This window comes from Bipolaris sorokiniana (genome assembly GCF_000338995.1).
Source record: "Bipolaris sorokiniana ND90Pr unplaced genomic scaffold COCSAscaffold_1, whole genome shotgun sequence".
In the NCBI taxonomy this organism is placed as follows: domain Eukaryota; kingdom Fungi; phylum Ascomycota; class Dothideomycetes; order Pleosporales; family Pleosporaceae; genus Bipolaris; species Bipolaris sorokiniana.
The window spans coordinates 613299-625234 of NW_006911895.1; the positions used below are offsets into that span (position 1 = coordinate 613299).

Here is an 11936-nt window from a genome sequence, read left to right on the forward strand (position 1 = left end):
CAAATATGCATGTGTAGGTATACGCTGTATACTTACGGCAGAAACACGGCCCAGACCTTCGCAGCAGAGCAGGCAAATTAAAACAAAAGCACCGTCAGCGACGCAATAGGCTACGCGCCCGTCAGCAGCGCCACGGCCAACGGCTGCAAGTCAGTGTGAGTGCAGTAAGTATGTCGAGTAGTGAGTAGTGGTACATGGTGGTTCGGCCCCGAAGATACGAGTTGACATTGTGTGGGACGGGTGCGGCTGTGGCCCCAGGTGCAGGGCAAGGCAGGTACGTGCGGCGGTCACGGGATCGGCACTCAGCCCACCCACACCCACACCCCAGAAGCTGGAGTGTGTACCTCCACTAGATGAGATGAGATGAGATGAGCAGAAAGGAGAGGCCCTCATATCACTGCTATTCTGAGCCGCAGCCCTGCATTGCAATCAGCTCCTAAACGGCCCACGGCAAATTACCTTCCTAGACCACACCGTATCCACCGCTCTTCGCTGCTCGGCTCCCGGCCTTTCTGCCCGTGTCTGCCCTTCTGCCTGACCAGTATGCCTGCTTGCCGCGGGCCACCGGCTCCGCCCTGCTACTGGTAGCGGTAGTGGTAGCTTGTTATCATGTGTTGCCTGTGTCGGAGTGTGTAGTGTAGTGTAGTGTAGTGTAGTGTAGTGTAGTGTAGTGTAGTGTAGTGTAGTGTAGTGTAGTGTAGTGTAGTGTAGTAGTAGACGCAGGGCTCCTCTCTACAAGCGCCTGCCCGCCACCCCGACCTTCGTCTTCATCACCTCCTCCACTGCTGCCGCCGCCGCCACATCCATCATCACCACCAGACCCGGCACGCCCGTCGTCTCGCCCGGGCAAACTGATTTCCAGCGACAATTGCCGTCTGGCCTGCAACGTCTGCCAGAGGCAATGCGCTGGACACGCCCCATGGCTGCAGCAGCGCCAGCTCGGGCCTATCCGATTTGCTGATAGGCGCACGGTCCCGTCTCACTAACGTTTCACTTCGTACGCTGGCCAGCACCGGTGCCAAAAGCTGTCTCCGTGCTCGCGCGACCGCTCCATTCCACAAAGACCGTCGGGGCTGCCAGGTCGAGTGTTTCGAGCCCGTGTCTTGTTTCCTGAGCCCTTCTCCCATCCACGCGCAGCAGCAGCCATCCTGGCACCCCGCCCGCCCGCCGCCGCAATAAAGACACCCGATACGCCCTTTTCCCCCCTCGAGTGCACAAAGACGACGCCAGTCCACAACCGCCTACATATACACACCCTCCCACCCTAACCGCACTCACCCACCACACTACACACCCGTCATCCTACCACGCGTACCGTCCCCACCATGCATATATGAGATAGAGTAGTAGATAGCGCAACACGACCGAACCGCCGACCGACCGACTTGCTAATTACCACCCCACGTACCACTGCTTCTCGACCCCCTCCACGACACGCTATGGCCATGCTCGCCTCAAAGGCCCCGTACCCAGCGCCTTCCGTCAGCGGAGGTGCTTCTCAGTCTTCGGCCCAGTATAACGCTAGCCTCAACACCTACCGGACGCATGCCTCCGCCACCCGCGCCGACCAAAGCATGTTTGCCTCGCCTACTGAGTCTGAGTTTTCTGAAATCTACGATGCTCCCGATGCCATCAAGTGAGCCGCCTGCTCCTTCACCCTCCAAAAAAACCACCCCAGCTAACATGTCTAGACATTGGGACGAGGACAAGGTTGGTGACTGGCTAAAGCGCATCAACTGTGCCCAGTATGTCGAGCTTTTCAAGCGTGCGTCGCTACTCCTCCCAACCCACTAATTCACCGCTGACATTTCCCCACAGTCAACCACATCAATGGCGAGAACTTGATGGAGATGGACCAGACCCATCTCAAGGACATGGGCATCAAGAAAGTCGGCGACCGCGTTCGCATCGGCTCACAAGCAAAGCAGCTTCGCAACAAGGAGTACAAGAAGGCTTCTCGACGCACCTCCAACAGGCAATCGCTCGCTACCCTGGACAATGCCGCATACACACCTCCCTCATCCGGCTCTCCGCGTCCTCTGCACTCGGCACGATCAAATCCCCCTTTGTCCAACCCCATAAGTTCACGGACGGAGAAGCGCATGTCAAGGCAAATCACGAACTCGGACCTCAGCAGCTACGCATACGGCTCAAAGTCGCCCTCCCGTCCCGGTTCTCCTCTTGTTGACCAAGAGACGCGTAACCTGCGGGCACAACGCCAGGGGGGCCTGAACAGCCCCAAGGAAGGAGGCAACAAGACATACGGCGCCCATCCCCTCAGTGCTTCGAGCAGCTCTGTCAACATAGCTCCCCCGCTCGTACGGAACCAAAGGAGTACACCTACAGAGACACCCCAAACGGCTCGCTTCGCCCATCATGTTCGAGCAAGCCCCAGCATGGACAGCGCTACCAACAGCGCCATCCTGCCCCACGACAAGGCTCTCGTGCGTGTCATCTACGATGGTGGACGCACTTCAGTTGTCAACATCGAAGGCTGCAAAACTGCCGACGAGGTCATGCTCAAGACACTAACAAAAGGACATCTTAACACGGCACACGTCAAGAACTACTGCTTCTACATTCTCAACAGCTCCGATCCCGACCCGTCCCTATCGGAGCGCTTGAGCGATATCGAGCTTTTCAGACTGGTAAAGGACGCAAACCGACACGAACGCGGCCGGTTAATTCTCCGCAAGGTCCACGCAGGCGAGCCTGATGAGGATCAACTCAAGGCTGCTGCTGGCATCTACCAACAACAAAACTACCAACAACCACACGGCGTCTACGTACCCGCCAGCAACCGCAGTCAAAACAAGATTGAAAAGCTGACAGGCGAATCCCTTGCCGCTGTTAGCTACCCTCTATCACCGACTTCGGCCAGAGAACGAGAACGCCATATCAACTCGACAGCTCAGAACCTCGAAGGGCCTGCCGAGGCCTCGCGGTCACCTTACTTCCAAGCACGCGCGCGCAAGCTCAAGCAGTTCTACGGTGCTCGCCCACCCAGCGAGCTCATTACTTCCGACCTTACTTCTTACTTTCCTGATGTCGGTAAAGACGAGATCGACAAGACCGTTCGCATGTCGATACGCCGATCACATCGCCTCAGCCGGGCGGCATCCCGACTATCGATGGCGTCTAATTTTAGCGTTGCCTCTAGCTTGAAAGACGCTCCACCACTGCCGTCCATCGCCGACAGCTGGCTCCAAGGAGGCGCACAGGCCCGCCCCCTTCGACCCTTATCCGTCATGCGCCTCGGATTGCCTCATCAAAGTGGGTACCGAGACTCCTTGGCGTCTTCTGTCCTCGAGCCACTCGACGAAGAGTCGCCTCTGGAACCAAATCGCAAGTCTTATGTATCGTTTGGCGGCGACAGTGTCGCAGACAGCTTAGCTATTACCGACCCGGATGGCAACACAACCCTTCAATCTTACTTTGACGATGCCGGCAGCAGTCTTGCCGGCAGCAGCAGTAGCAACACGGAAAATGGTGACTCGCTCAACAAACGCCTGTCGGAAGCCCTGGCCGAAGATGGCGAAGAGTCCGACGACGAACTGGCAGAGTACCTGGAGCAAGACTCTTGGGATAACGTCAAGTACATGAAGGGTGCCCTCATCGGACAAGGTTCCTTTGGAAGTGTATATCTTGCACTGCACGCCGTTACCGGTGAGCTCATGGCTGTTAAGCAGGTTGAGCTTCCATCTGTAGCTGGTGCTTCTCAGATGGATCACAAGAAGACGAACATGGTCGAAGCTCTGAAACACGAGATTGGCCTTCTTCGCGAGCTCAAGCACAAGAACATTGTGCAATACCTGGGTTCCAACTCGGACGACAGCCATCTCAACATTTTCCTCGAATACGTCCCTGGTGGCTCTGTAGCAACCATGCTAATCAACTATGGTCCTCTTGGCGAGTCTCTTATCCAAAACTTTGTTCGCCAGATTCTCACTGGTCTTTCTTACCTTCACTCACGGGATATTATTCACCGAGACATCAAGGGTGCCAACATTCTCGTTGACAACAAGGGCTCCGTCAAGATTTCGGATTTCGGTATTTCCAAGCGTATCGAGGCCTCCACCTTGGGCGGTGGAAAGAAGGGAGCTCAGCGCGTTTCGCTTCAAGGCTCTGTCTTCTGGATGGCCCCTGAGGTTGTTCGACAGACGGCGTACACCCGCAAGGCCGACATTTGGTCACTTGGCTGCTTAGTTGTGGAGATGTTTACTGGAAGTCATCCCCATCCCAACTGCACGCAGTTGCAAGCCATCTTCAAGATTGGTGGAAGCGGCGATGCCAGCCCAACCATTCCTGATAACGCCGGCGAGGATGCTAGGAGGTTCCTAGCCGACACTTTCCTCATAGACCACGAGAAGCGTCCCAGTGCAGACGATCTTCTTGCCAGCTCCTTCATTACCAACCAAGTGGCGTAAACTTTTCAAACATGGCGCAAACACTCATTTCTAGCACGGGAAAAAAGTTGCATCATTTTTTTCATGGTGCAAGGTGTTTGGCAGTCTTTCTTTCGTTCATTATTACCCATTTCCAGCCTTACATCTTTTACTTTCTAACGCCCTATAACGCTTCTATGCGCGAGATGATTCTGTACTATACCACTTTTAAAAGATGCTTATTCTTCCTTTAATACATGGAAAGAAGGAGTTTGATCCAATTGGGCATATTCTATATGCTGGCTAGCTTAGCTTTTAATGGAATCATTAGACAGTGTCAGTGGGTTTTGGTTTTCCAAACAAAAGACTGTCTGTAGGATGTTTTATATCTGAACTTTATCCCTCTGTCTAAATGTGTGTGCATGTGCATATGTGTCTTGATATCAAATGTTCTGTCAGTTCATACACTCGACCTGTTTTGTAGTCAAACCTTGTCTCTTATCTTGGTGCTTGTGGTAGGACAAAAAGCTAAGCAGGTAGATTCGCAACTAGTCTGTCGCATCTTCCTATTCACCATTTGAAATACCTACGTCATACCTCCACTTTACTCCAACCTACCTCGCTTCTTGCATCCCCCATTTGCTTACACTAACAAGTAAGCTTAAATCGTGAGACACCCATCCTCGGCAAACCTCGCCACTCACTATTCAAATCAAGATTCGCAAAATCAGCGAGCAAGCTACCAAGAAGGGACTCCGGAATCCGACCCTCCTCTTTGATGCCACAAACGCCAGACGCGTGTATTTCCCTCCATATCCCTTGACTATATTTGCCTATGTCGTTCAACCCCACCCCACCCTACTAATCCCTATAGCAACGTTTCACATAAACCACACGTATACGTACAGTATCTACGCAACGCCCATGACGTAACTCTACGGTTAAACCCTAGTGTTGAACCCTTTTTTTTCCAACTGCAACGGAAATCCACTACTAGCATAACTTTCCTAACCTTTGAGGGTTTTTCCCCGCTTCGCGCTTGATTCGCATGTGCATGTCCGAATCCCGAACCTACCGTATGCGTACCTACTACTTTTGCTTTAGTCCTACCATGTGCTACCACAGTTTTGGTGCGGAGTGCATGGCGTCCGGCATAGGCGGGTGCGGGGTAAGCATGAGGTGTATGGCGGACGAGCTACGGGTCTAAGCAGTAGGATGGGGATATGGTGGGACCCTTGAGGAGGTTAGTAGTACTAGGCTAGGTGGAGGGGAGTGGGGTACTGGGGGTGGACCTCGGCTTTTGGCGTTGATGTTTTTTTTGAGGGGAGTTTGGCTGGCTTGCCTTTTTTTTCCTTCTTCAGGTTTTAAAGATGTGTTGGGAGATGTTGTGTAAGATCGAGATGGGGAGGATTGGATTGATTACTGGCTGGGCCTGGGTTTGTTGGGAGTAGTAGTTTGGATTGGAGGGAGGAGCGAGCGAGCGACCAAGTGGTGGTGTGTAAGCATATACAGTATGTAGGTCGAGTAATACGAACTGAGTGAGGTTCGGTGAGTATGTATGATGAAGTGCGGGGAAGGGAGTGGAGACGGGTAATGTTGAGGAGAGGACATGTATAAAAGATATAGTATTAAATTGAGACAACCTTTCTTTTTTAAATTCAAGGTTTCTGCTTAGATTCTGGGTGCTTTGCTTGATCAAGGACGCTTAACGTTTTACCTTTTTTTTTTCTCACGTCTTCGAGATAACTGTCAACTTCAAGATCCACCTCTCAAATACATTTCCTTTGCGATAGTAAATAAACATCAACACAAGGGGATAAAACAGCGCCACCACAACTCAAAATGACGACCCCCTCCCTCCCGTCCAAATACAAAGCCGTCATCTATGACAAGCCAGGTACAATCTCCACGGCAGTAACCATGCTCGACATGCCTTCACCCGGGCAAGGCGAAGTCCTCGTCAAGTTGACGCACTCGGGCGTATGTCACTCTGATATCGGCGTCATGACGAACTCGTGGAAGTCACTGCCGTTTAGCACGCAAGCGGGGCAAGTGGGTGGACACGAGGGCGTGGGAACGATTGTGCAGATGGGGCCCGGAACGGATAATGCTAGTGTTAAACTGGGGCAAAGAGTAGGGATCAAGTGGGTTGCTGGTATATGCGAAGCGTGTGAGGCCTGCAGGGCGGGTTTTGATGTTTGTTGCTTCAATGCGGTAAGTTTTGATCTATTTCCTTAACTTGCCTTTACCCATTTCTGGCGCGTTCCTGGAGGACATGAAGGATTGAATAAGCCGGGAACCCTTTTGCTTACTGACTTGTTCGGACAGAAAGTCTCGGGATACTACACCCCAGGGACCTTTCAGCAGTACACCCTCGCCCCCGCAAATTACGTCACACCTATTCCCGATGAACTCGCTTCTGACGCCGCCGCGCCGCTACTCTGCGCCGGCGTGACCGTATACTCAGCACTGCGCAAGACGAATGCAGAGTCCGGAAATTGGGTCGTGATTTCCGGTGCCGGGGGCGGACTGGGCCATCTCGCAGTGCAGTTCAGTGCGCGGGGCATCGGTCACCGCGTCATTGGCGTGGATCACAGCAGCAAGAAAGACTTCGTTATGGAAAACGGAGCCGAGCACTTTATTGCTGTAGACGGCGCCCAGGATATTGTCGACACTGTGAAATCGCTGACCAATGGACTTGGCGCTCACGCTGTCGTCGTCTGCGCTGGTAACAACGCCGCGTATGCACAGTCAGCAGAAATGCTGCGATTCGGCGGCCGTGTTGTCTGCGTCGGTGTTCCAGAGGGAGAGTGTATGCCGATTAAGAGTGTGACACCTAACCTGCTGGTCGCCAAGTCGGCGCAGGTTGTAGGGTCAGCAGTAGGGAACAGGAAGGAGGCGATTGAGACTATGGAATTCGCGGCTAGGGGTATCATCAAGTCGCATTTCAGAATTGAGAAGATGGACAAGTTGACAGATATTTTCAAGGAGATGCAAGAAGGCAAGCTGCAGGGCAGGGTTGTGCTGGATTTGCAGGATTAGAAGGTGGCTGGAGACTGCTGATGGTATACTATGTTGTAGACGTAAGTTTGACACTCAGTTGAAGCTGAACTCGATGCTGTAGCGTGTAATCAAATACCATGAAATAATCATTGCTAGGTCGTTCGCAGTGATATCTCTAACCTGTGGCTCGGTCACGGAATGAGTCTTCCATTTGTTCGATATTAAGGAGCTCATATTCTGAGCTGTCTTCCAGACTCTGAAAATAGGACTCATATTTATCGCATTGTAATCTGCACAGATACTCATCTATTTGTAGGATATTGCGTGATGAAATCAAATAGTCACAGCTCCGGCTGGTAGTACGGGTAACAGCAATAAAATAAGAACAAGGTTTACAAAGACCTCTGTTCGTTCGTCAGCAGCTGGGACTACGGCAAGTACTAGATACACTATGCCTAAATGGGCCGCCTCAGTCTATAGTGGACTGGACTTGCCCAGTCCTATCATTCAGGTCTGACAAAGTGTGGGGAGGATGCCTGCACTTGTTTTCTTTTGCTGCAATGACAAATTCTGTGTGTACATGGAGAGGTTGTGCTTGGCGAATCCACATTCGATTCACATCGGCGGACTACAGGTAGAACACACAGATCTTCTACGGTAGTATTGCGGTGTATTTGTGTTGGGTAAGCTGCTACGGTTGTATCTAGCCATTCAGAGCACACGTAAGCCGGTACCGGTCCATTCCACTGGCCGAGGACTAAATGTCCGAATTGGATCTTGCAAGACTACCAGCTGCAGGTCGACGTATGGCGCGAAATATGCGCCTTACATATGTACAACAAAGATCGAGTGCATAAATGTCTCACAAAACAGCGGATGTGGCCTCTTCGCACTGATCAGGATGCTCTTCGCGATTGAATGTATTGGTCAGATCGTTCAAGTAGCAAGGTTTCTTTTACAATGCGAACCCCTAGGAGGTGTTTCAATGGTATATGTAAAACGATGGAACAGACACGGCCAGTAGCACTGTTGAGCTTCTGGGCTCTGCATCTCAGTGTAGAGCTTCGAGAGCTTCTGCAGTACCAACAGTTGGCATTTGTCAGTGTACAACCGATGTCTTCTCCAGCGAGGAGATAACGGGTTAGGCGATTGCTGAAAAAATGTCACAAGAAACACATGAGTGCACTAAGTCTAAGATCCTTGAATATTTCCACCATTGATATGAACGGTAAGTCTGAGCACCTTTCGCGAACTTTACTCAATCTGTCAATCTATACTTGAGGTAGACAAGGAACAAAATACATATACGTGTTTCATGTTGCAAAGCTAACTGTGCTATCTTGAATCATTCTGCGCTAGTTATGCTAGTCTGACGTGCTTGCTGGAATGCTGCCGATTTCAGTGTTGTTGACAATATTGCATCGCTCTCGTCTAGTCGGCACGACGACTCAAACGGCATACTACTCTTTGATGCTCTTCGAAATAACGGCTGTGTTTGACGAAACCAGCAGTATTTTCTCTAGCCGGCATTCAAAACCTCACTTCAAGGAACCATTGTTCCATTGTGCTGGGAAAAGCTTGGCTCTCTTGGATAGTCGCGCACCTCCGATTCTGGCATGCTAGTTTGTCGATTTAGTCATGGAAACCGGGAAGGATCCACAGCAACGAAGAATACGGCAAGATGTTGATGAGATACGCCGAGTACGAAACGTGCCATGCCATGTTCGTCACTGCTAGCGCTCAATGTAGAGAGGTATTTTCCCCATGTTTGCTCGAATACCCTACTTTCTTATCAGGGGTCAAGCTGCTGGCGAATGAAGGTCTGAAGATGATTCCACGTGTGGAAATGAACAAGGGGAAATTGTGCATATCCATCTTAGGATTTGTGAATCAAAGCGCCCTGAGTACTGTGGAGTTGCACACCTCCTCACTTGATAGGGGCCTTTTACTTATCAGGTTCACTAGGAATTTCTGGAATGCATTTAACCGGATCTGCGAGGCCTTGGTTGAAAATCGGGATTTTAGCAGTTCAGGCCGCCGATTGCATCGGCGAGGTTGTTTTTCGCTCAAGCTTTTGCTTAATGTCAATTCAATGAGCGTTGCTAACAGGACACCCTACCAGCGACATTTCACCGGGTGAGTTACCTGAAATCGCGCAGTCTAGTCACTACACATGAGCATATCAACAACGTTGATTTTTAAACCTGCGCTAGATCATTCTACCCACCGACAAGAAAGTCACGATGCCGTCTCGGCTCTAATACTACGACGGCCCGAAGTGGCTCCATATCTGGCACGGCCGTAGCAAAAACGTTCTACAAAGCCAAGTGATGTTTCCATACCAAAGGGTTCGTATGCGAGGCAAGTGACGTTGGATTTGAGAATGTGAAACAACCGGGTGTTATGTGCCCTCTAAGGCTTACATGGAGTCTGCAGTATACATTTATAGGACAATCGGGATGGCGCAGCAGCATGATGCCAAGTCTAGTCTTATCTCAACTTCTGGGGCACCAATTTAGCGCAGCACTGCCATGCACGACACATAGCGCGATCCTTGCCGGCGCCAGATGACGGAAACTGACGAACCACACCAGTCATGCATGAATCTGAATCTGAATCTTTGCGATTCAGGGAAAGTTGACAGTAATGGACCTTCGGATTGTGTGAACTTCCTCGTATTGAGGATTTCGATTGTATGCAATAGATTGCTCATCATGTCGAATGGAAACAAGTGTGTGCCTTACCCGCTCGTGGACCTTGGTGATGTACCCAGAAAAGTTGGTTGCGGGCTCATCTCACCTCAGCTCTGGCCACGCCGTGCGATGCATGGTCTGTCCGAAGCCCCACCATAGTTACCGTTGCTCGGCCCCAGACGTGTCCAGTGGCGCCTCAATGGAGTCATTGCTATTTTGACTTGGGGCAGTAATAGTATACAGGCCATGCCCTGCCACCATGGGCAAACTGTATATTCCGCCGCGCTCCGAAAGGGCGACTGCTTTAAGAATTTCTGTTTCTCTACTAGTACTGAACGTTTCACCCCCTGCCTCTCTGCATTACAACCCATCACACTACCCTACCCCGTGTCATCAATCTGCGAATGCCACGCCTGTCGAGGCGCACTTAAAAGGAGGATGTTGTTGTTGCTCAGAGGTAAAAACTCAAAGTCAACTACGACTTTACGGGCAGTCCCAGCAAATCCCGAAAACGAAAAAGATGTACACTCGGAGGCGCGGGAATTAGTAATACCAAAGCATCTGTTCACTGATGATATCAAGTCGCCTTCGTCGGTAACTACTGGCACAGCTTCTCCAACAAAGTCCATAACCATATGGCGCAAGAAGCACACGGCGAAGCCAACAGGAACCAAACGCGCTTCCAAAAAGTCGAAATCATTCGATAGTCAGGCCTCGATAATCGGAACATACAAAGACGGCAAGATTCAATGGCAGCGAAGAGGTGAGGTTGTTACTCTCGACAGCAACAAGAATACCAAAGGCGCAAACGGACAGGAGAATTCTAAGATGCCTGTAACAATCCCCAGCGGGAGATGCAACCAGCCACTTCCGCCACTCCCGTCCTTCGAAGCCACTTTTGGTGAGCTGAGAAGCAGATACTCTATTTCGCCCCCATTAGCAGGCGACAAGTGCAGGTGGGCCCAGTCGCAGGCGCCGCTTACTTCACAGTACTCAAAACAAATGACTAGTCGAACTTCTCCTGCAGGATCTCCCAAACCATGGCACCCCAAGGGTGCGGCTGGAATTGTACACACGTCAGTTTATAGTTGCTCGGTTTATTCCCAAGAGAGCGAAGTGTCGTCATTACGCAGCTGCCGGTCCTCAGAGTCAAGCTTCGAAGCCGACAACACTCCAAAACAAGGAAAGCTGGACGCAGCGATAAACAACAAGGAAGGCCAACGAAAAGCGCCGCCAACCGAACCGCCTCGAAGATACATGCATCAGCCCTCCAGCTCAGAGGGTGCAGTCTTTCGACCTACCCATGGCACTCATGCATCCTGTAATACCCCGCATAACGCCGAAGCATGCGAACCAAAAATAGAGCGCAAGTCCTCTAAACGGAATAGTCCGCGGCGACGTCCAGCCCCGAGCCCGCGTCTCGTCTTACAGACAAAAGCCACTCATCACAGCGAGACCAGGCATTCGTCGGTCGTCAAGCGAGGGCCTTGCAGCCCCACTCTTAGCGAGGCCGAATGCGACCTGCATCAGCAATTGGCTTCGTTCGAGAGCATTGGCGACATTGGGGCGGAATTTGATCAAGATTGGACCCCCCTTGCAGAAGTCAATCCTTTCCAGTGGAATGCACTTCAACATTCATCTGAGGGCGACAATGTACAGATGTCTCTCACAGAATTGGCACCGAATGAACATCTCAGTGCTCCGCCTCCCTTGCCTCGCAAATCCAGTAAACGCCAGCCAGCGAATAGGAACATGAAATTATCTCGCCTTCCACACAACCACATTGCTTCGCAGGTCCGAAGAGGGCGCTCCAAGGCAAGCAAGACGCTAACGCTCATAATCCCAAAGTACAGAA

At 51.4% G+C, this 11936-nt stretch overlaps 3 protein-coding genes across 3 annotated transcripts; all 3 read left to right on the top strand.

Annotated features, from left to right (window-relative positions):
* The first annotated feature begins 982 nt into the window (after window positions 1–982).
* Window positions 983–4792, top strand: STE11 (MAPKKK protein STE11). The gene is made up of 3 exons (XM_007696384.1): window positions 983–1636; window positions 1692–1765; window positions 1819–4792. Exons 1-3 carry the CDS (start codon window positions 1440–1442, stop codon window positions 4425–4427), a joined length of 2880 nt encoding a protein of 959 aa, XP_007694574.1. The 5' UTR covers window positions 983–1439; the 3' UTR covers window positions 4428–4792.
* A 1258-nt stretch (window positions 4793–6050) lies between these two features.
* On the top strand, window positions 6051–7530 carry COCSADRAFT_31931 (uncharacterized protein). Its single transcript, XM_007695968.1, has 2 exons — window positions 6051–6599; window positions 6714–7530. Exons 1-2 carry the CDS (start codon window positions 6228–6230, stop codon window positions 7425–7427), a joined length of 1086 nt encoding a protein of 361 aa, XP_007694158.1. The 5' UTR covers window positions 6051–6227; the 3' UTR covers window positions 7428–7530.
* A 1144-nt stretch (window positions 7531–8674) lies between these two features.
* On the top strand, window positions 8675–9058 carry COCSADRAFT_207065 (uncharacterized protein). The gene has a single exon (XM_007696385.1). The coding sequence runs from the start codon at window positions 8775–8777 to the stop codon at window positions 9009–9011; it is 237 nt and encodes a 78-aa protein (XP_007694575.1). The 5' UTR covers window positions 8675–8774; the 3' UTR covers window positions 9012–9058.
* The last annotated feature ends 2878 nt before the right edge of the window (window positions 9059–11936 follow it).

Excerpts from the sequence above, each read along its gene's own strand:
- STE11 (XM_007696384.1), top strand. The coding sequence starts at position 1,440 with ATGGCCATGCTCGCCTCAAAGGCCCCGTACCCAGCGCCTTCCGTCAGC. Across the intron at positions 1,637-1,691 it reads GATGCTCCCGATGCCATCAA|ACATTGGGACGAGGACAAGG; the intron begins GTGAGCCGCCTG and ends TAACATGTCTAG. Across the intron at positions 1,766-1,818 it reads GTATGTCGAGCTTTTCAAGC|TCAACCACATCAATGGCGAG; the intron begins GTGCGTCGCTAC and ends ATTTCCCCACAG.
- COCSADRAFT_31931 (XM_007695968.1), top strand. The coding sequence starts at position 6,228 with ATGACGACCCCCTCCCTCCCGTCCAAATACAAAGCCGTCATCTATGAC. Across the intron at positions 6,600-6,713 it reads ATGTTTGTTGCTTCAATGCG|AAAGTCTCGGGATACTACAC; the intron begins GTAAGTTTTGAT and ends TTGTTCGGACAG.
- COCSADRAFT_207065 (XM_007696385.1), top strand. The coding sequence starts at position 8,775 with ATGCTGCCGATTTCAGTGTTGTTGACAATATTGCATCGCTCTCGTCTA.